The sequence below is a fragment of the Rhincodon typus genome, chromosome 18, assembly GCF_021869965.1.
Source record: "Rhincodon typus isolate 14 chromosome 18, sRhiTyp1.1, whole genome shotgun sequence".
Lineage (NCBI taxonomy): Eukaryota > Metazoa > Chordata > Chondrichthyes > Orectolobiformes > Rhincodontidae > Rhincodon > Rhincodon typus.
The window spans coordinates 34,261,777-34,286,079 of record NC_063349.1 but is presented as its reverse complement, the minus strand read 5'-3'; the positions used below and the strand labels follow the sequence as shown (position 1 = coordinate 34,286,079).

General features: G+C 38.4%; 1 protein-coding gene across 2 annotated transcripts in view; it reads right to left on the bottom strand.

Moving 5' to 3' along the window:
- Positions 1–3,595: 3,595 nt before the first annotated feature.
- kcnd2 (potassium voltage-gated channel, Shal-related subfamily, member 2) overlaps positions 3,596–24,303 on the bottom strand; it is a 440,776-nt gene continuing 420,068 nt past the window's right edge. Inside the window, exons 3-7 of one of the 2 annotated variants that reach the window (XM_048607713.1) lie at positions 18,072–18,170; positions 13,839–13,934; positions 11,608–11,667; positions 5,397–5,644; positions 3,596–3,773 (exon numbers count right to left, since the gene is read on the bottom strand). In XM_048607713.1, the coding sequence (XP_048463670.1) occupies positions 3,596–3,773; positions 5,397–5,644; positions 11,608–11,667; positions 13,839–13,934; positions 18,072–18,170 (681 nt within the window). The remainder of the gene's footprint in view (positions 3,774–5,396; positions 5,645–11,607; positions 11,668–13,838; positions 13,935–18,071; positions 18,171–24,303) is intronic. The other variant, XM_048607714.1, reaches the window with a different exon arrangement.

Here is a 24,303-nt window from a genome sequence, read left to right as displayed (position 1 = left end):
TAGACCCTTCATCAGAAAAGCTTTTCTGATGAAGGGTCTAGGCCCGAAACGTCAGCCTCTCTGCTCCTATGATGCTGCTTGGCCTGCTGTGTTCATCCAGCCCTGCACCTTGTTGTCTCGGATTCTCCAGCATCTGCAGTTCCTACTACCAGGGATATGAAACTTCACTTATGAGGTAGATTGGAGAGATTGGGCTGATCTCTTTGGAGAGAAGAAGGCTGGATCTGTCATAAGTTTTAAAAATCATGAGAGGTCTAGAAAGAGTAGACAGGGACAAATTTTTCCTATTCATAAAAGTATTGAGAATGAGGCAGCACAGATTTAAAGTGATTTGCAAATGTAGCAAGTTTGACATAAAAAAACAACTTTCTCACACGCTGAGTGGTTTGGATCTGGAATGCATTGCCTAGGAGTATAGTGGAGGCAAAGTTAATTGAGGCATTCAAGAGGTTGTTGAATGCTTCTACTTACAAATCGATATGCAAGAGTAGGGGGATAAATCAGATGAAAAGGTCTTGGTCGTAATACTTGTCGGAGAGTCAGTGTAGTCATGAAAGGTTGAATGGCCTCCTTCTGCACTGTAACAACTTTGTGGATAAGAGTTTCAGTGGTAAATAGGTTGAAGTAGAGGTAGGGACAGGTGATCTAATGTATGTGGAAGTAGAAGGTATTTATGATGATGATATGGGGTCAGAAATCCAGCCAAGATTGCAAAGTCTGTTTCAACCAGAGATCCTGGCCAAGGAAGGGAATTGGCTTGGAGATGAAAATACAGAGTTAATGGCAAACAGTGAAGGTGATGGCTTTGATAACTTCAATTTATAACTGGAGAAAATTGAGGCTTTTCCAAGACTGGGCATCAGACAAGTTTTACAGCACAGTAGCAGCTGATTTGGTGCAGAGAGGGTGTGGAAGAGTAGTGAATAGAGGTTAGGGTCACCTGTCATCAGTATAGCCAGGCTGTTGACTATCAAGATGGTTTATGATTGTGATTTCCTTTGTTGCAGAATGTAACTATGGAATATCTTTCACACAAATGACCATATGTTGCATTACACATTAAATGTTGTTAGTAATATTACACAGTTGACAGAAAACACACATGCCCAAAAATTAAAACATTTTAATCTCAACTTGTGTACATGGGAATCATTTTCTGTATCATGTGTCTTCAATGTGCCTTTGTTTTTAAAAATTATGTAAAATGCACAATTTTTGATCCCTCATTCTGCTGCATACTTGCATTTTAACACCACAATTTTCAGTGTATATTTTACAGGTGATGACATTCAGTTCAAACATTCTCTGTATCGCTAAGTTCTATTAAATACATTCTGTTTTCCAGCTGCACATTTTGTCTGCAAAAACACTTCATTGTTATCTCACATTATTCTTATACTATTTGCCCCTCACAATTTACCTTGGGATAGTTTTACAAGACTTAATCTTTCTGTAGTGAAGAACATGAATGCTGTTGACTTTCAAGCATAACTTCTAGTTACAAGATCATCCCTTCCAACTGAAGCATGCAGACATTTTATTTCTAGATGTTTAGTTCTCCAGCATAATAGGTGACAAATTATGCTGCTTTCCTAAAGTAGAACTTATGAAAGCTGTTTAAATCCAAAACAGTGAAATCATAGCATACATTACAAATTACAACTACAGCACAGAGCATTGCACACTGCAACAGTCATTTTACAATGGAGGACAGTAAATCTGACAGAGATTTCTGAATCACCCTTACGACATCTGAAGGACATTTATATAAAAGAATGTTCAGGAATGAAACTTTTGCATAAGTAATACTTAAGTGTAGGTGAGAAAGTTCCAGATGCAACGTCTGTTATCCTTTGCTGTAAAAGCGTTCAGCAAATAATTTTATTTTTGCAATCAGATAGTAATTTGATTTTTAAAGAAGTATTGCTGTATTACTTTGCAGTGCTTCAGCCAGAGACCAATCTAGGAAAATGCTGAACAAAAATGCATTTTTTAAAATTTTTCTTTCCAAGCAACCTATCCCATTTAACAGCATGTCAACAATGTTCACATTTGTAAACTATATATATTCGTCTAAATACAACGGCATTACAGAAAGAAAAAGAACATGGTGGAAGTTCACTGCCTTGCCACAGAAATATTAATCATGCAAACTTGAAGATTCTGTCCTTCTAACCTCTCTTTGAAGCAACGTATCACTCGATATTTTACTTTATTAGGCAGAAAGGGGTAGGGGAATTGATAAACAGGTTTACTCTGAAACATGCTCTGTCTACTGAGCATTGTCCCAAGAGTACAGGTTATGGTTCTCTTTCCTTTGAGCTGTGGCTGAGAATAAAGCATCTTCCTTTACATCATAATACCATTCAGTGTAATTTCAAGAAAAATGGCTTAACTAAAGACTAAATTATTTAAATACTGGCACACCTAAAATCCCCATTTTTATTTTTAAAAAGGAATCAATAATGTAATTCAGTACATTTGAAGATACTGACTCAAAAATATACATATTTTTATAGGAGGAAGAACAACTTCCACAGTTACAAATGATAAGAGCACAAAGCTTGCTGAATGACCACCTACTAAGTCCCATATAAATCTGGGAGACCATGCAGAAAGAACAGTCTTAGGCTTGCTACAGCTGCAATGAGAAAAGATAAAATCTGTAATACACATCAACTGCAGTCCACCCATTCAAGCGCTGGCCTGAAAATTGTTCACACTCATTATAAGCATTATAGAACAAGCTTGTACGGGAAAAAGAAAGTATCGATTAAAAAATTGTATTCTGCTCTGTCTTGCTGTGAAGGCTTCAATACAGTAATTTCAATTTGGGGGTTATTATTTTCAAGGTTTTACTGTATTGTAATTGGTTAATATAAATTAATAACCGGAACTCATCACAGCAATTGTTTTTTCCATCTGGTCTTAAACAGTCTTTTGGTAACTGATGACCATCTATACATAGTTATCCTCTGTTAGGAAACAGACCCTGATTTTGGCAAATTATTGTACGTGCTCATTGCATGAAAAACATGAATGTTATGTATTAAATGCCCCAGGGAAAACTTAACATGCAACTTTGTGGTATTTGTTTAAAGTATGTTAGTCTTCAATCCAATATTTACAGTTACTTATAACTTAAATAAGTTTATTTTGTTTTTGCTGAAATCATTGTTGCTGCGAAGAGGAAAATTTCACTTGTAGTTTCTCCCTCATGCACACTTTCCAGTTCATGTGTACTTCTCTCACAAAACAAGTCTTCAAGCAGGAAAGGTAGCAAAAGTGGAAATGTCTCATTGTGCTCAACTGCAACGTAATCATTGCAGAGCTTTTGCAAGCTTAATGATACCTCTTTTTGCTCATCTCACTGTCAATGTTACATAACTTTGATGTCAAGCTTCACTGATAAATATCTTCAGTGTGATGATCTCTTTTGTCATGGACTTCACGATGCAAAACTATCAGGGAAAACATTCATGTTCTCCTCTTGCTCCCCAGTCTGTGATGTTCTTTTCTATTTCTTCAATAGCAGGAACATAACACAGGTGGTCGGTCATGACTTTCCAGGCTCACATTTGAGTTGATAAGATTTTTACAGTGCTGACACTTTTACAATGTTGGTTTCTGCTTGATCTGGAGAGTCAGACCTGTCATCTCCTTCGGGTGTTGTAGCAGGCAGGCTGGGCATGCTTATTACTGCTGTTGTTATATAGGGTTTCTCACAATTTAGTTTGACACTTTCCTCTATGTTTGCATTCAAGCTGGATCGGCTGAAAGAGTAAACACTAATTGTTACAGCCTGTAAGGCACTGCCAAAGTACAGACCAACATAAAATGAGATTTTAAAATAATAGTTCATAAAAACAAACTGAAAACAAATTCTTACCAAGTCAGATTTTGCATCAGTGTGGCCATTTAAACAGATCATATAATGGCTCAGTAAACTGTCCAATTTTTTGTTTAAATGTTAAAATGATTCACAACATAAGTAGTTACATCAATATAAAATGGTTTTAAAATGTATAATTTTAACAATGTCAAATCAAAATGAACCTCCCAATTATCACAACTGCAATCTTTTCTTTCATAAAAATGACTCTTCAAACTTGAAGTAAGTGAGATACATTCAAGGCAATGAAAAAAGGAGAAGAAGCTGATGATAGCTCAACAAAAGAAATGATGGGGTAGATTTTGGACTGAGTCTGTTTGTGGAGACAGCACATGCCTGAACAAAGTGACCCCTGATTGCCAGGGATTGGTCTTCAGGCCTTATCCATATATTAAGGGAGAGCTACTGGTGTCCATAGCCCTTCCTTGGACAGCTTGCCTCATGAAAAAAACTTTGTCCCACCTGCCATCCAAGTAGTGATACTGAGGTAAGTTTTGGGGTGAGGAGGGCAGCTGAGTGGGAGCAACAAAGCTTGTCAGAACTGCACATTCAAAGTGGGCACTCCTCCTTCTTGTCTCCACATAAAGGTTTAGAGAGAAATTAATCCATACTTTCCTTATCACAAAATAAAAAAACAACAAAGACTGCAAAAACTCCTCTGGTCATTTGGAACAAATTTTATATGAAGGCTTGCACCCTTTTGGGTCTGTACTGACTGGCTGCCATGTACTGATTTAAACTTGTACCAATTGCAATTATCAGGCTCTGATATTGTTCGTTCTAGCACCTAGGCAATACCAGGAAAGCTCCAGCGACGTCCCAGATAAGTGGACATAGGCCTCTATCTACAGCAGACACACATGAAGGGCATATTAAAGTAAGGTAAAGATACAGGCCCTCTTGCCAAAGTTTCAATTGTAGCAAAGGAGCTGTGCCCAGTTTGAGGGATGCCTGAAACTATTAGCTTTAGCCACTGGGAGTAGGCCTGCTCGACTTTCAGAGCCTATCAGACTAGGTATGAAAACTGGGGAAAGCATCTTTTTTTGTCCCATCACAGACCTTCAGGCAGCAACTAAAAGAGTCTAATGCAGGTGGTAGTTCCATTCCTGCAAGCATGGCTTACTTATTCATGCTCAATTGTTTTCCAGAACAAGGCTAGAGGGGAGCCTACACCAGGGCTGTGATTGAGTCATGCAAATAATTTGTGAATTCTCACAGCACAGATTATTTCAAACAGAGGATCACAGCCCTGAGTCACAAGAATGACTGCCACTATTTTAGCCTGAAACTTTTACTAAAATATTGTCATTAATTGATCAGAACAGTTTAAATCCTATCAATTATATTTTCTGCACAAGATGAGTAGACAACCCTTTTAATACCAAATAGGTATCAGTTAACTTCTCACTTGGCATTAGTTTATGTAATTTATATTAAAAATGATTAAATTAAAAATTTGGATTATTCAGCTATGATTTACAGAAAAAAGGACATAAATTATTACCTATTGGAGAGTGCACTCTGCTGTACACATCGGATCTGAATGGTGCTGAGCTCCTGTACACTTCCAGGGTGACTGCAAGTAATGTTGGAATTTGGGAGCCGGAAAGGCTTTTTGCTGCGTCTTGAGCAACATGTTCCTGTTAAACCATGGTGAGATGAGAGAGAAGGGCTGTGTGAATTTGATCGATTTCTTGTGGATCCCTCTAGACAATTCTCTTCGTATGTTTGTTCATCCACAAAGTCATGATTCTAATTAAAACAGAAAAAGGAACAGAGAAAGAAAGACATTTTATACTTATCAGTTCTAGGAGAACTTTCACGCTTCACCTCTTTTTAAACGAATAAGTGAACAAAAATTATCGGGGCCTCAATGCTAACTGAAATTGTGGGCACTCTATCTAGCACCTGCTTTCAAACTCCAATCTTGTTTATCTGGCCATAGAACTCATCGAGTGGCAGAAGCTATAAGGTTCTGTGAGACGTGGGCTATTGGGAAATGAATGGCAGAACTGGACGAGATTTTCGGTGAGCCCCATCTTGATACTGAGATTATTTTGATGCACCTTGGTCGCTTTTCTCAAATGGCAATGGCAAGTTCCCAAGTGAATCTCATTATTACTTGCCAAATGCCTTGTTAAAAGTCCAACTTGCCACAAGTTGCAATTTACCAAACTTACTATATAAATTAGCCATCGGGAAACCTTGACATGGAAACTACAGCATTTCTTGGTAGGCTCAACTTGCTGCTTGCTCCAAAAAGACACCGGACACTGACATCAGAGGTTCATTCCATGGGCACCGATCGACACACATCCCAAGTCCACAGACACTGGCATCTGACATGTGCCAGCCTTTATCAACTCTCATGTGCAAGTCAGATCCAATTAGGGGATGCTTCTGCACTTCAATTATGCATCTTGGGCTCCACCAACAAATATTATAATGCTGCAGCAAGGACACTGTGCAAACAAGGACACACTCCAGAACATAAACTGGATCACACTTTATTTCTGGGCAGTTCTCTCACTGTCATTGCACTCAGTCACTCTAAGCCCACATAGGTACCTGCAGCATCCTGCATTACATTACCTTGCCTTTCTGTGCATTGCTGTCTCAGCTAAAGATACCTGGCTCATATTACTGCTGTATTGTCATGCTGTATGGTGGAGACACAAAGCCAAGAAGCTTGTCACTGTTGTCAACAGGTCTCAGTCCAGTCAAGGGGCAATAGCCTTCGCTCAGGGGACCCTGCTACAATAAGTCAGGGGCAACCTCTAATACCAGTCCAGATCCTGCTTGGGTGGTCAGAGTCAGGATCCTGGTTAAAAGGAGCGAGTAGCTGAATGACAGATAGAGCACCACCCATCTTGACTTTTCCTGCTCTTTAGTGGGCTGGTTTGCTCTTGGCATGGGAGAGAAGCAAGTATCACCAAAGACAAAAATGGGTGGCACAGTAATTACAGTTGGTGGAGGTGAGGAGATGTCCAAGTGAGTGAGCAGGCAGTGCAGAGGTGTGCATAGTTAGTTATATCACAGTTTGGGGTGGGTGACTGCAAGTGGGGGAGATGTTGCATGCATTTTTGAGAGCGGTAGAGCATGGTGGGTACAGTCGCAGAGTGATTGTGAGTGTGAAGTACTGGAAGGAAGATAGCAGACTTATGTAGATGGAGTAGAGAAGCACTTTAACATTTTTCCTACAGTTCTGGGAACTCCTCCAGACAGCTGAGAGCGTTCTAACTTGTGTGACAAACTTGGATCAGGCTGGTATAGTCTCATTGTCTTAGCCTCCACTGCTGGTCCTGTTGCGGGGGGGTGGGGTAGAGGAAATCCCATTTGTACACGACCCCATCCAGCAGGACCTCTGGGCCTCTGCTTGCAAAGCAGGGTTCCACTTCTGTCCTGTCTACCATGTCTACAGCAAACATCAGGAACCATGCAGGGCAGCTCCAGACTGACAGTGCTTGTCCAGGTGCATGGGGGCCTTTTAAAGATAGTGCCTGTGCTAGGGTAGCCGGTCAATTCTGTTATTTCCAATGAGTGGTTAGTTATTACAGAAAAGGTATGTGGTAAGATGGGGCAGAATTCAGATCGTGATACTCATGATAAGGACTGAAATGCCAATTAATGCAAGAAGTTTAATAATTTAGTGATGGAAACACAAGCAGCCTCATAGTGAGAATCATTCCACCAAACTTGCTGCTTACCCAAAAAAACTATTCAACCCCAAGTCGTTCCAGATCCTGTCTATCTGTGGTTCGTTACTGCACATTCTATTTTTCTTACTTTTTGTTTGGGATGATAATAGTATGAGATAAGGTTTGAACAGCACTTGTGCTAATTAGTGCTTATTATCCTATTAGTATGAGCAGCTGAATGATTTTATCACACAGCAATTTAGGGGCTGAAACACAGCAAGAAGGCTTCCACAACAAAGCATAGGATTACAAAATTTGAACACAAAATGTCATACTCCAGCAGCACACACTGGAAGTTTGGCAACTAAGTCAGTAGGTGCCACAGAGAAGTCTGGATGTAAAATCCTGTCAGGTGTACTAACCATTGCACCCAATTCCTGATATGTTCTCCAGGGAATGTATCTTAACATTGGAATTTGTAAAATCTACTCTTTAGTAACCTAATGGTGATGGATGGGAAATAATGACAAAAAATAAAGCAGGGAAGACATTGTTAGGCGAAATCATGTGATATGACTTTTGTAACGTTACATTAGTGAAATCAAATTGCTTGTTTCAGTGCAGCAAGACCACAGTTTATAACACATTCTTTTATTGGAAACACAACATGATGTACTGAAGTGTTCACCAATATATCTAGGTAATCATGGTGAGACAAGTCAATAAAGATCCTATATTGTTGGAAAGGTAGATGACTGCAGAACATATCAGCAATTTGAACATCTACAAATTTAATAATAATAAAACATTCAACAGTAGATAGACACAGCTACATGACCCCCAAGTCAACCTTGGTTCTGACTGAGTGAATTATTTTGAAATTAGAATTTTAAAAGGCATTGTTATGTGCTACTGTACTTATTCATAGATAAGAAATGTAATGGAGTTGCTCATAATGTTATCTTTTGATTGGGTGCATTGTAATTTGCAAAGTACAGATTAAGGATATAAAGCATCCACTGTTTCTTGTGCATCAAACACTTAATTAACTCTTAGACTAGGTGCACCTCAAGAATTCCAGATTTTGGGTCAGGTACTACGATGCTGAAGCTAGTTCTAGTATTTTGGAAATTGTTATTTGAAAGGAGCAGCTTTATGATTGTAATCTTGTTACAACTAAATAAACAGTTAAAAACAAAAAATACATTACCAGTCTGATTTTCCTTTTTGTCCACATTTTACTTAACTTGATTTGTCATTAATATACTATATATTAACTTTACTATAAATATCTTACTGAATTTTAAATATTTGAACATTTCTACTTATCTATTCCTCTATTTTTGAGTTTTGTTTTAGAGCTGGGATATAGATCCTAAAAACAGGCCTCAAATTCATTGCCAACTAACTTTGAGATCTTGGTTTTTACGGGAGCAGGGTTTTAGAGCACTGTGGAGTGGAGTTGCAACTGAGAAACCCAAAAGCATAGGTCCTTTCCAAATGCATTTGAGCTACTACATGGTGTGTATTATTTTTTCCAGGCTCCCTGCTTTAAAAATCAGCTTGGCTGACAGCTTTGGCTCCGGACAGGTGAGGAAGATTTCCAGCAAAAGACTCCAGTGGAAGAGCAGATAGTTTTGAAGGTAGTGGTAGGGTTGAATGGAATATGGTTGTCAGTGAGTTGGGGTGATCAGAGGTGGATTGAAGATCAAAAATGGGGAGGGCCTCAGGGAAGGTAACAGATTGTGGGGGTGGGGGAACAATGCTATTAGTCTTAGCTAGTTGAACAGGAAAGAATTACTGCTACTCTCCTGGCTTGCAAACAGGGCTATAAAAGCACTTACATTGTGGATCCAGCCAATCGAGACTCCTTTCATCTGCTGGGTTTCCTGAGACCTTGGGAACCCAAACAAGAGTAGTAGAACAATGCAAATTTTGGTAAGCTAGAGTCCAGTATGGCTTCTTCTTAAAAGTTTTCAATGACTAACCTATGTCCTAGGAACACACTGAGCATCTGCCCTTTGTTCAGTCTCCTTCAGAATCACAAGTGAATTTGAGGTGTTTGGGTTCCTTAATTTTTTTTACTTCCCACCTGATCCAAAACCACTTGTTAAAATATTTTCCAATGGTCAGTTTACCAGTCAGTCAACACTAGGGATGGTACGGTGTCTCAGTGGTTAGCACTGCTGCCTCACAGCGCCAGGGACCCATGTTTAATTCTAGCCTTGGGTGACAGTCTGTTTGGAGCTTGCACATTCTTCCTATGTCGGTGTGCTTTTCCTCTGGGTACTCTAGTTTCCTCCCACAGTTTAAGGATGTGCAGGCTAGGTGGATTGGCCATGGGAAATGCAGAGTTATGGGGATGGGGACGGGTCTGGGTCTGGGTGGGGTGCTTTTTGGAGGGTCAGTATAGACAGAATGGCCTGCTTCCACACTGTAGGGATTCTATGAAAATTGGCAAGGTCATATTTGTATCATTGCAAATATGATACCAACCAGTTCCTGCGTTGAGTCATGATAATTTTGTGCAAGTCATTTAGTCCTTGTTGTCCTTATTGTTAAATAAACTAGACATAGAAGTGATAAAGATGACAATCATGATTCTGATAATGCAGCAAGTTATTTTAACCCGGAATCAGAAACTAAATAAATGAGAAAATAATTAATAATACCCCACAATATTATGGTTATCCAAATAAATCATGTGAAAATTAGACATCTTCACATTCCATTGAATCCTTGCAAAATATTGAGAAGTATGGGCACAGTTACATGTTCTGTAAAAGCACTGGTCCCAAAAATTCTTAAAGTAAGATCCAAATAATTGTGCTGGGTATGCACCAACCTGTAACCTCAGAAAGGATCATGCCACAGATTTGCAGGATCCAATGAGAGTGGCAGTGCATAGTGAGGAGGTCCAAACACCACCGCAGATAGATCTCTGGCACTCACTGTCCTATGCAGTCATAAAAGCTGATGTCATTCAATTATGTAGATTTTTGGTGGGGCTGGCACTGCTATTATTTGTTTCCCAGATTCCAGCTATGCTGTCTTACCCTTAGTAGATAAAGGTGCCAAACAAGAATTTTTTAAAAAACTGCACCTTTCTTCGATTGTCCAGAGTTCCTGGCCTGCACTTCACCTGTGGGAACCATTTTAGTCGATCTGGTGTGCACTTCACTGGGTTTACCACGCTCCAATTCTTCATTGGGTCCCAACTGGACCAAGCCTACCGGAACTCCCCCAATGGAATATTCCTCATCCTGTGTCCACCTCCTGATGCGATTTACCTTGCAAGGGTCAAGTAGAGGTTCTAGCCTCTATGAGGCACGCTGGAATTCCCAGAAACAGTGGAGACCCAGCACAGCCAGATCCATGCTGTTGTATGATAGGTTTTGCTTTTGAGCTATGGCAGATGAACAGCATAACCTCCAGGTATTTTTGGAAACATTCATTTTGTCCATCAAGTTCATGATTAATTTAAAATCTATTTACAATGTCAATGAATACAAATGGTATATTAAGAATACATTCATTTTCTTATCCAGGAACAGACCCAAGTTTATCCAAAAATCACCGCCTACCTGTTTATGTAGATATAAAATTATTTTAATTACAATTGAATGTATTCTCAATGACTTTAAACTTTTCCAGTCCTAAGTTTAAAGTTAGGAAAAATTTGCACCCACTTGCCACAATCCCTCCACCAGAAATAGATAATGTAATTTCAACAATATTAAGGGTGTCAAAAAAAAAATCAGTGCATGTATTAAATGTATGTGGCATAATATTACCTACCAGCTTTAATTTGTCATTATTATTGCCTTATACATTTATCAAGTGGTGGGCACTAATGCTAAGCTGATCAATATTTTCCAGAAAGAATGACACGTAACTTATTAAAACAGCAAAACAAGTAATGGCAGAGAAGCTTTTGCACAATCACCGAATATCAGCAAACAACACAGACATTTTCAAACTGTCAAAGCATTAACAGCTGCAGCACAAATACATTAAAATGCAGAATTACAGACACTTAAATTCAGATAGTTCTGACACCAACAATCAAACTGGTACCTTAATAGATGTTGAAGACCGAATTGATAAGAGGGGATCATCCACAAGATAGGACAATCCCTATATGGTAACATGCCAACAAAAAAGAAACAGTAACTAATGCATAATTACAGTTTAAAATGAGTATATTCAAATATCTGAACAAAACAACAGCATCCATTTTGACACCTCCATTAACTGGGAGTATCACACAACTAGTCACTATATAATGTTTATGTTTATTTGTTAGAAAACCTCAGGGTTAATTAACAAATCATAGCTAGATGAATTTTAAAGATTCTTACAAAAGATCGAGCAAACGTGCATAAACACAAAAAGCTATTAAAAAGATATTAATTATCTTTAGAGTGCAAATTTGAGAATATGCTATGCATGGTTTAAAAGTCTTCTATTTCATTCATGTAAGGCAGATGATTTCACAACATGTACTCAAGTAATATTTTTAGACAGCTGATTAACTATTGTGTTATAATAATATTGGATGAAAGATTTAAATAGTTGCTACTGAATGTCAAGATTGTAACTTGATATTTTGGTATTTAGCTGACAAAGAAATTTTGAAAAATGTAATGAATTGGCACTGGAAAACAGTGTCCTCATTAAAATTAGCTATGTTAACTTTCAATAATTTTGATGAGGAATAAAAAAATAGCCTAATTGATTGATGACTTTCAGGAATACTACAAGGAACCTTCTTTAGGTTTCCTTACATAGTAGTTTCTTCAAAACAAACATTCATCACACAAAGTGAGCCAAGTAAATTTATTTCTACTCTGTGCAGACTATTTGACATGAATAAGAAATGCTTTATATGATGTAGCTGTAGAGTTTGAATGTATGTTTCTGTTAGGTAACTGAGGTGCATATGGGCTATAACAATAACCTTTTACCTCTTTGTTCCAGATCTGACTGCAATAGCCCAATGCAAAATGAGCTTGGGCATTGTTAATTCAGCTTCTTATTGATGAACCAAAAATAATATTAAATTAGCAACCCCACTCAGAGAGCTACTCAGTCGTAAAGACTTAAAGATAATAAATTTATATAGTTACAATAGTGCTATATAAAGCGCTCAGATTAAAAGTTAAGGCACATTGTTGAAGTAGAGTACAGCATGCATATAACCTTTTCTCATATCTGACTGGGAAATAATTCATGCTGAAATTAGGTCTCCTAGCACTAACACCCAGTATCTTAATGGAGGTATACATATAAATAAAAATGACATCTGAGTTCAAAAATATGCAAACAACAAAGACTTCAGACACAGTACTACAGATAATAAGATCCCTTACACATTTCATCAGAAACCTGAGACATGCAAATCTTTCTTGCAACTTCAGTTGAGGGTTGGCACATACTTTGCCACAGATGCAAACATAGATGGTTAATAAAACAGGATGATGGTTTATGAAACATATAAGAATTTTCATTAGGGGATTGAAATTCCTATGCGTTATTTTTAACACTGACACATTTCCATGAATTTCTTCAATGTATATTTTAACAAAGTCCTTAGCCCAAAGTTTACTTTAATGAAATATTTATATCCCATTGCTTATTCTACTTGTATGCTGTGTTACATTTGAAAGTGTTTTGTCTATTTCTAGAAGAAATGAAACTACTTAAGTATTGCAAAGTGACTACAATAGTGTAACATAAAAAACACATTGTTCCAGCAGTTGATGCAATAGTTGCAAATGTACTCACGGAATAACATCCCTTACATGTGCTTTTCTTTTCTGAATTGAGAAGTGGCAAGGAACATTTGGCCATGCAAATGTCAGTCAATGAATGTCTTCAACAAGAGAGAATCTAACCATTGCCACTTAATGTTCAATGGCATTACAATTGCTGATTACCCCTCTATCAACATCCCAAGTGTTTCCATTGACCAAAAACAGAACTGGACTAGCAATATAAACAATATAGAAACAAGAGCTACAACTAAACCCTTTTACATCTTATTTGAAATGTTCTTATTTTGACTTTTCTTTGCGTCCAGTATATTCCCATTGGAGGTGAAAGACATGATGATGTAGTGCTGTACAACAGATTACTTTGTTAAAATCTTTTCAGCAAATGAGCAAATTCATTTTGCAAAACATACATCACAATTTTAGGACAATCCGCTTTCAAACAAAAATGCAAAAACACAAAAAAACTAGTTCTCAGAGGATCAGCTCATTTCATTTCTGCATTTTCATGAGAGCTCAGATGTCATTACTTACCGTAGTTTTTTCCAAACAGTGTAAGAGATGGTGATGCTGCCTCTGAAATGAAGACCCTGACTTGCTAACTAGGGCTTGTTCTTCATCGTTAGACATCTAGAAAAAAACATGAAGTAATGAACTGAAGGTACGTAGGGAATTAAAGAAATTCTAAACACTGGTTCAATATAAACAGATGCTTTTACTTTTACTTGTACATAATCTACCAAATACATCGATATCAAATTTCACTAGGATAGTGAGAATTTAAAAAGCTATTCTCCACTTGGTGTGTGGTATGGAGACATTGGTGAATCATCCATCTGCTCCTCCATGTCCAAGGCTACAAAGGAGCACAGTTAGAAGACTTCAGGGAGCAAGGATTTATCTTCTCGTGCTCAAGAAAGTCTGAGGCAAGAGACCATAAGACGCAAAAGTAGAAGTAGGCCATTCAGCCCATCAACTCTGTTCTGCCATTCATGGAGATCGTGGCTGATATGATGGTCAACTCCACTTTCCTGCCTTTTAACCATGACTCTTGATTCCCTTATTGATTGAAAATCTGTCCAACTCAGTTTTGAATATTCTTGATGACCCAGCCTTGACAGCTCTCTATGCAAGGAATTTGTTTGTTTCCCTATCCTCTGAGGAAAGAATTTCCTCCTCATCTCTGTCTTAAATGAGTGGCCCCTTATTCTGAGGTTATGCCCTGATGTCCTAGATTCTCCCACAAATGGAAGCCACTCACCACATCTACACTGTCAAGTCTTCTAAGAATCTTATATGTTTCAATAAGGTCACCTCTCATTCTTCTAAACTGCAATGAGTGTAGTTCCAACCTACTGAACACCTCCATACCCAGGATCAACCTCCAAAGCCAGTATATTTTTCTTTTTTTAGATGAACGGAACAAACCTGATAACAATATTTCAGCTGTTGTCTGACTAGTACCTTGTATAGTTTTATTGAAATACATTTTTAATCCATTCCCTTTGAAATAAAGGCCAACGTTCCATTCACCTACTCATTATCTAATGAATTTGGATATTAACTTTTTATGCTGAAGATGTCTCCAATCCCTCCATGTACAGATTTTTGCAGTTTTTCTCAATTTAAACAATATACAGCTCTTCTGTTCTTCCTGCCAAAGTGCAAAACGTCACATTTGAGATATACCTAATTGACATATATAAGATGCCAAAGGGAATTGGTAAAGTAAATGCAGAAATAATGTTTCATCATGTGGGGCAATTTGGAACGAGAGGTCATACTTCTAGGATAAGGGATAGCAGATTTAAAACAGAGATGAGGAGAAATTACGTCTCTCAAGTGGTCATGAATCTGTGGAATTCACTACCTTACAGTGTGGTGGATGCTAGGGACATTGAGTAAATTTAAGGAGAATTTAGACAGATTTTTAATTAGTGATGGGTTGAAGGGTTATGAAGAGCAGACAGGAAAGTGAAGTTGAGGCCGAGATGAGATCAGCCATGATTGTATCAAATGGCAGAGCAGGCTCAAGGGCTGAATTGCCTATTCCTGCTCCTGGTTCTTATGTTCTTATTTCCCACATTATATTCTATCTGCTAAGTTTTGCCCACTCACGTAGCCTGTCTATATGTCTCTGTAAACTGTCTGTGTCATCGTCCCCACTTGTATTTCCAACTATTTTTGCTTCATCTGCAAACTTGGCAAATGTAAATTTACTTTCCTCATCCAAGTTATCAATATATATTGTAAATAATTGTGGCCCAGCATTAATCATGTAGCACTAATCACAGGCTGCTATCCTGAAAATACCATCTATATCCCAACTCTCGGCCTTCTAATAGTTAATAAATCCTCTATCTATGCTAATAAACTACCTTCAACATCATGGGCTCTTGTTTCCTTATTCATTTTATTATTAGAAGATCTCAACCCTTATATTGATTAATTTAATTGATCCCTGAAGGGGATTGCTTATTTTTTATGGAAGGAAAATTGTTAAAGTCTGGTAATGTATTGCCACTAAAGGTCTCTCAACTGGTATCTAGTGCATGGATGTACAGGCATTTGACTTTTTCATGTGCATTCAGGGAACATAACCCTCAATTAACATCTTACTAACAGTTCTGACGAAGGGTCACTGGACTGAAAACGTTAACTCTGTTTTTCTCCCTGCAGACGCTGCCAGACCTGTTGAGTTTCTCCAACACTCAAATGTTTTGCTCAGTAACAATTTTTTTCTTCTAATCCTGAGCCTTCGAACAGAATATTCTCTCACAATTTAACTGTTTCTTAAGCTTATATAACTGGGTATCTGATTGTTGACTTTATTTTCTTTTCATTCTGCATCTCTTTTACCTATGTATCATATACAACAGAATTTCACTTTTCAGCAGAATTCCCCTGCTGCAGTATCCTGCCTCTGCAGTGAGTTATTTTTTTTCTATGATTCATCTCTGCTGCAGATTTCTCCTCTTGCTGATTAACTTATTTTTTTCTTGTCTGCACCTGGCTGTTTTTAAAATCATTTTTGATGCAATTGCCTGTTAGTGGCTGAACTGTCTGAAGATCTGGAGGTTCTGCTGATTTTAATCATGACGAAACGTGGATAATGGTGTGCAAATTCCTGCCTAATAGCCAGTCAGATTGATTGCCCAGTCAGCAGGCACTAACAACAGGATGTCACAATTCGAATGGTTCAGCAATTGGTAGTGAGCATTGCGGGATTGGGTGTAGGGGCTTCTTCAAGCTGGGATCAGAGTTGGGATGGATGAGGAGAGGGAGCAGAAAGAACTAACAGGTCATAACTGAGAGGAAGGGGAGCAAGCTAAAAGGAGCTATTCCCAGCAATCACGGCTCCTACCTCAGATCTGATAAATGGCAGTAAAACTGCAGGACTTCCTCTGACCTACAGTTAGATTTAGTGTGCGACATCCGTAATATCAACAGGCCGTAGCTACTGATTGTTAAATGGCCCCCTACCTGCCTTTCTTTGGCGTTTCATTGCTGGCCACATCATTAAAATGGATGGAAATGAGGTCCAGTTGCTGGATTCCATTGTTTTAACCCTCCATGACCCTCTCCCACTCATTGGTGTGATGAGGATTGGGATTTGGGGGGAAGAGGCAGTTTAAAATCAAGGTCAATTATTCAAGAAGCCCATGTAATTCATGTCTAATGCTGATGGCAAAGGAATATATTTTGCATCTCAAGTTGTTCTTTGTATTGTGTCATTTTTGATGTTGTTTTGGCTCCTGTGAAAATGATCATTGATAACTGAGCTAGATTAACTGCGGGGTGGGTGGGCGAGAAAAGGCTTCTTGCAGAGAATTGGTTTTCATTGCTATAAATACAGTATATATTGGCTGCAAATCTGTTACTTGCATAAACAGCGTTGTCACCCAGCATCTGACACATGATGGGAGAAGCTGCAAAATTAATTGCTGATTTCTTGTAGGCTCACAGATAGGATGGGCTATTGAAACTTCTATGCGATGCCTGGATGCTAATCTGACCTGTCTCTTTCACGCTGCCATTTGGATGAAGAGTTGATCTAAGGAGAGATATCCTGCAGTTAATCACAGGCTAATTACCTGTTGTTGTTTGAAGTATCTCTACATCAATAACTGTTTGGCTTCTTTGCTGGGGACAGGCTACTTTATCTCAAAGTCAGAGAAACCCATAGGAATAACTTCACTTTTTGGTGCATATTTTTATACCATTGCTGAAATTCTGCCAATGCAGCAGGAGAAGCCTTGAAGAAATTCCTAACTTTCTGGGAGGGAAATATTTATTTTCACTGTCTTTTCCATTTGATACAATCAACATCCCAGCGAGGATTTAAAACACATGGGTTACTGCCAGCACATACCACAGTTGGAACTCCTGCTGTGCTCGTAAACTGTAAAGCTTGAAGTTGTTCAATGGTTTCCTCTTTTGTAATCCTCCGGTGATGGTCATACATTCATCACACATTGTCAGCTTTTAATAAATCCTAGCCAGAACTCCCCGTGAACACTTTCAAAACATACATAAATCAAAGGGGGAACTTGCTAGACCCTATAGGAAAATACCGAACACATTCAAGCCCTGTATTCATATGCAGGATTTCAGTTTCAGTGAAAGCAGTCTCACTATTATAAATGAAAGCAAATTAACTATCAGCAAACATGGAAATTGGGTACTACTGGATGATTTTGTTTGGCACAGTTCTGTTTCCTGAGAAAGGAGGAATGAAATACAACCCTGAGCTCTCACAACCATTACCTGCTCCAGTGAATCACTTAGTAAGCCATTGTGCTTGCTCTGCATATAAGCACTTGCACTCCCACTCTTTGCCACTCGGATTCTTGCAAGTCTGGCTTTCTGTAAAAACAACAACATACAAATCTATCAATAACGTATCTGCAATTCTTTTCCTTTCTCATTATATTTCACATCGATGATAGAATGTTCATTTTGAAAATTCTTTACCAAGGAATGACATTTGTATGAGGAAATTATTTACTGATTATAATTTCAGATCAGAAAATACTCACCCAAATAAACATTTTAGTCTATGTCATATAAAAAGTCCAGTTTATATATCAGACATCTAAGGCATTACTTTTGACTTAACTTTATTTATCTGCAACATTGGCTCATTTTTACAATAATAAAATCGCTATTTGTGCAAATATTCAGCCTAATATTTGTTCACTATTTTAACATTTACAAAGATTTACTGGAATTATGTTGAAAACAAACTGATATGGACTCATCATCCATCACTGCAAGAAATATATTTCAATTGCACCGAGACATTTTCCGCTTATCATATAAATTATCTAAACTAATGGAGAATTCTACAAGTTGGGCCAGGTGAAACTTAGTCCATACTAACCACACACATGTTGCATTTCAGTCATTCAGCTCATGCCGCATCCATCCACATTGAGATGATGCAGTCTATTGTCAGGCCATCCATTTCCAGAGCTGCTTAAGGCCATGCTCCAAGGCTACCTACACTAGTTTCTCCCAATGAAAGACAGACAGTCCTCCAATGGATAGCACTGCGCAGGAACAGTAGAAAAATCAAAGGCATATGGAAGACAGACACCGAGAGAAGCTGAATTTGCATGGATTATTTCATGATTTGTTTATAAATTTGGTTTGGAATGTTTATGTTCTGGTGTCTTTTACTTTCCCATTTGTGGCCAAGTGTTGTCAGCAACAAAAGGTAAGGTGTGGGACTCTTGGTGAATGGAGAATTAGAATTACGATTATTCGCATTGCACCAAGATGAATTCTTCATGGACAGTCTGACAAGGAAATGGTTGTCTAGATTGACACCTCCCTTCCTACCCATCATATCATGCTCCTGCTTTTCAGTTACATGCTTTAAAGCTGGAGGCATGTACTCTCTCCCCATGATGGTGAAGATATGTAGCATATAGCAGATCACCACAATTCTTGCAACCTGCTCTGCAAAAACACTACAGGGCTTATTCAAACAGATCCAAGCATTATTTCAGTGCGTAAATGGTTCAATCACATTTTATCTGGTAGTATGGTTATTAGTTTATGTCAATAATGCATGTGTGTGTTGGGGTTGCTCACTGAATTCAATAGCTATGACATCCTAGGGTAGTCTTTGTTGGCTCAAAGCTACCCTTAGGACATTAATGGAGTAACGTCCATTATGGCTATATTATAGGGACAGGTTGACACTGCAGAAACCACAAGATAATGTGTGTGTAGTCAATTGCATCCCACACTGTGGAGAAGATTTCAATCCTAACAAAGAGAGAATTCAATGCTTGATTGAGTAGAGAGACTTGGTGACCTCTCTTACAGAACAATGGATAGCAAACTGTGAGGTGTTGCAAACAATTTCAGAGTCAACCTGGAAGAAGCCTGATGTTTGTCAGTTCTTTGACCTGATCACTTTTATAAGAAGGGCAACAGGGATTATCCAGGAAGTTACGGCTGGTCAGATTTACATCATTGGTAGGGAAATTATTGGAGAAGATTCTTAGGGACAGGATTTACTCAAATTTAGAAAGAATGGACTTATTAGGGATAGTCAGCATAACTTTATGTAGGGGTGGTCTTGTCTCACAAATTTGATTTTTTTGAGGAAGTTACAAAGATGATTGATGAGGGTTAAGGCAGTGGATGTTGTCTACATGGACTGTACTAAAGCATTTGACAAGGTCCCTCATGGTAGGTTGGTCAAGAAGATTAAGTCACATGGGATCACATGTTGAGTTGGTAAGTTGGATAAAAAATTGGCTTGGTCATAGAAGAAAGGGTAGTCGTGGAGGAGTGTTTTTCTGACTGGACATCTGCAGCCAGTGGTGCTCCAAAAGGATCTGTGCTGGGACCTCTGTTGTTTGTATTATACATAAATGAGCTGGATGAAAATTTAGATGATGTGATTAGTAAGTTTGCAGATGACACAAAAAATAGTTGTGTTCTGGATAGTGAGGAAAGTTGTTAAAGGATATAGCAGGATATAGATCAGTTGGAAAACTAGGTGGGAAATGGCAAATGGAGTTCAATTCAGACAAGCGTGAGGTGCTGCATTTTGGGAAGTCAAATGCAGGTGGAAAGTATATATAGAAGGACCCTAATGAGCATTGATATACAGAGGGATCTTGGGGTGCAAGTCCTTAGCTCCCTGAAAGTTGCAATACAAGTGGATAATGTGGTGAATAAGGCGAACGCATGCTTGCTTTCATTCAGCTGGACATTGAGTATAAAAGTTAGCAAGTCATATTGCAGCTGTATAAAACTTTAGTTAGACCACATTTGGAGTATTGTGTGCATTTCTGGTTGTCCCACTATGGGAAGAATGTGGAGACTTTGGACAGGGTGCAAAAGAATCCTTTTCCCAGGTTGTAAATTTCAAACACTAGGGGGCATAAGTTTAAGCTAAGAGGGGGTAAGTTTAAAGGAGATGTGTGAGGAAAGTTTTCTGCATAGAGGGTGGTAGGTGCCTGGAATGTGCTGCCAGGGGAGGCAGTAGAAGCAGATATGATAGCAATGTTTAAGAGGCATTTAGACAGACACATGAACAGGCAGGGAATAAGAGGGATATGAACCAAGTGCAGGCAGATGGGATTAGTCTAGAATGGCACAGATATGGTAGGCCACAGGTTCTGTTCCTGTGCTGTATTGTTCTATTTATTAACAGTGAAAGAACGGCAATATCGTTCTATGTCAGGGTGATGTGTGGCTTGGAGGTAAGCCTGCAGATGGTGGTGTCCTGTACTGCTGCTGCCTTTGTTTTCTACATGGAAGAGATCCCGGTTTTGGAAGATGCTGCCGAAGAAATCTAAGAAAATTACGGCTGCCCACCTTAAGATCTACCACACCATTCCCTGTGGACCTTTGCAACTTCAGACAAATATAGGAAGCACCAAACATGTAGAACCATAGCAGTTGCTAAAAAAACTCAACTGCGAACTGGCACGTAGGTAGGTGTCAATGTCCTTAAATAGTACCTTTGGGACTCGTTCCTGCTGCTGAATGCACTGTGCAGTTATGCAAGGTTAAGACAGAGTGTTGGCTAGAGCGCTGAGCTCTAAAATGACATCGCTGACATCAAATCAGCATTGCACAAAACAGGCCATTCCAACCTGATAGTCAAATGTCAGTATCTACACTCCTCAGAATCCCTACAGTATGGAGGCAGGCCATTCAGCCCATCAAGTCCACACCAACCCTCGAAAGAGCATCCCACCCACCCACCCCTACCTTATCCCTGTGTTTCCCTCGACACTATGGGCAATTTAGCATGGCCAATCCACCTAACTTGCACATCTTTGTACTGTGAGAGAAAACCCACATAGACACTGGGAGAATGTGCAAACTCCACATAGACAGCCACCTAAGGCTAGAATCAAACCTGGTCCCTGGTGCTGTGAGGCAGCAGTGCTAACCACGCGCTACCATGCCACCGTATCCCACTCTACTTATTTCACTCTACCTTTTTATCCATTGTGTACTTCTAGTTTTCTTTAGATATCTTCGCCATTTGCCTCAACAAGTTCCATATTTACATGTTAGCAAGTTACACATTCTCACCACTTTGAATAAGGAACTTTTTCACAAAATCCTTACTGAATTTATTAGTAATCATCTTGTTTTATGGTCCTTAGTTTTGGACTGTAATACAGTTTCAGATTTTTGCTGTTGTCACAACTATGCTGAATAAAAACTTGAAGTAGCACTTACAACAGCTGGTTACTTAAAAGGCAAATATAATTGGAATGCAACTACAGTATGGACAAAAACAGGATTAGCTTGAGAAGGTCCCATTAGTATTTTCCATAAGACAATAAGAGGGGGAAAAAACCTACAAGCTTAGTTTAAAACCAAATCATATTTTCTTTGTGAACAATTTAAAGATAATGCATCATTTAATGTTTAAGATTAAATAAATCTGTGTGCACATTTATTAAAATTCTTATCACTGGCTCTGATATACTTGAGCATGTAGACGACATGTGCATTGCTGTTACTTTGGGCATTTATCTGATCAAATATTTTGCGAAAGGATTTTGACAGACGTTTTCTATTTATCTTATTTTACTATGCACCTAAAGCTTACTATAAAAATATGTACTCACATGAAGAGAATATTAGGCCAGTCAATTTGAATACGACCTCATATTTTAGCAAAGGAATCATCTCAATAATGAAGCCAATTAAAGCAATGTTCTGTGAAACTTTCTCCATCAGGTATTAAACGTTAATAAAGTAATAACATTGCCCAATCACATGCTTAGCTTTATTAAATAGTTCTCGGTTTTTGCTCCTCCTGTGAAAAGGATGTAGCACTACTGGGGATTTACAATTTTTCTACTCTCAATGGCCAACTTAAATTTTCATTAAAGCCAAATGTCACAAAAAAAAGTTGAAATGCAGTACAGAGTGACAGTAGAAAGCTGTGATCTTATTTCATCACAAATTGTATTAGGTAAAAGCAATATGATTGGACCATTCTGAAGGAGGGTCACCAGACCCAAAACGTTAACTCTGTTTTTTCCTTCACAGATGCTGCCAGACATGCTGAGCTTTTCCAGCAACTTTGTTTTTGTTTCTGGTTTACAGCATCCGCAGTTCTTTTGGTTTTTATTTATGATTGGATTGCACTTGTCAAATAACTGAAAATTTTTGAAGAAATTCATAGTGTTTGTATAAACCGCTAATATTTTAAAACACTGGTGAAGCAGTTCAAGACTGCTTGAGTTTGAACACAACTATCATTGACACTTACAGGATAGGAGGGGACCAGAGTATCTGTTCTGTTTACACGAGCTTTTTCAAAGAGCAATATGTGTAGTCCCTCTTCCTCCCACACTTTTGTCCATAACTCTAAGATCCTCATCTTCAAGTTATTGTCCAACTGCCTTTTAAAATTATCAATGCAATCAACTTTCCCCACCTTTTCAGATTGTGTGCCAGATCCTCACAACTCCAAGTGAAAAGCGATCACCACCATTTTCCTTCTAGATCTTTAGCCAATGATTTTAAATTTATCCTATCCAGTTATTGATCTACTTGCCAGAGAGAATAGTTTTACCTTATCTACTTTATCGAAGATTGTATCATATTGAAAATCGCTGTTAGTTCATCATCTAAGGTTCTGTTTTAATGAAGGACAGCCCTAAAATTTCCAACCTCTCCTTTTCCCTGGTAACATCCAGATAAATATCTTCTTTCCCCATTTTCTAATGCCTCTACATATCTTTCCTTAAGTGTCATGCCGAGAATTGTTCACAATATTCTGGATGAGACCTAACCTATGATTATTCTTACTATTTCCTTATTTTTTAAATGATTTATTACATTGATTGGTTTCCACAATATCCTAATACCCGTGATGAAATTTACTAAAGAAGTCTATTCTGGTTCAACCTAAAGTATGTTTTTCTTCAAAGGTCACATCAGGACAACTGTGATTCCACAGCAATTACTTCAAATTCCAGTGAATATAGATTCTGAAAACAATATATACCGAGTGTAGATGAATAATACATTTTTTTAGTGTCTGAAATGTCTAATATTTGTTAATATTCCATGTTAAACCACCTGTTTGCAAATTGAAAAAAAGACTTTGTACTGGATTTTTTTCTGAGTGCAGAGGTTCATTTCAGTATTACATAGCTACACTATGGTTTTCCTTAGAGGAAATCCAAGTTTCCTGTATTTCCCAATGCCACTCCATTTTTCTTTGGCTTTTCTTGCAGATTGGGAATGCCTAATGTACAAGATAGACATTAGCCCTCACTGAAGTCATGTTTAATGGGGTTGGTTGGCCGGGCGGGGGGTGGGGAGGGCGTGGATTGCAGGTAGTGGGTGATGAGGATTAGATGGCAAAAAATTGGATTTTTTCCTGAACACTATTTTTATCTGGTGCTGCAGCAATTTGGAACCCCTTTAAAATCATGTCAAAGTTTGAGATTATGTGGGAAAAACAGAGAGTCTCCTGAGGATTTGTGAACATTCA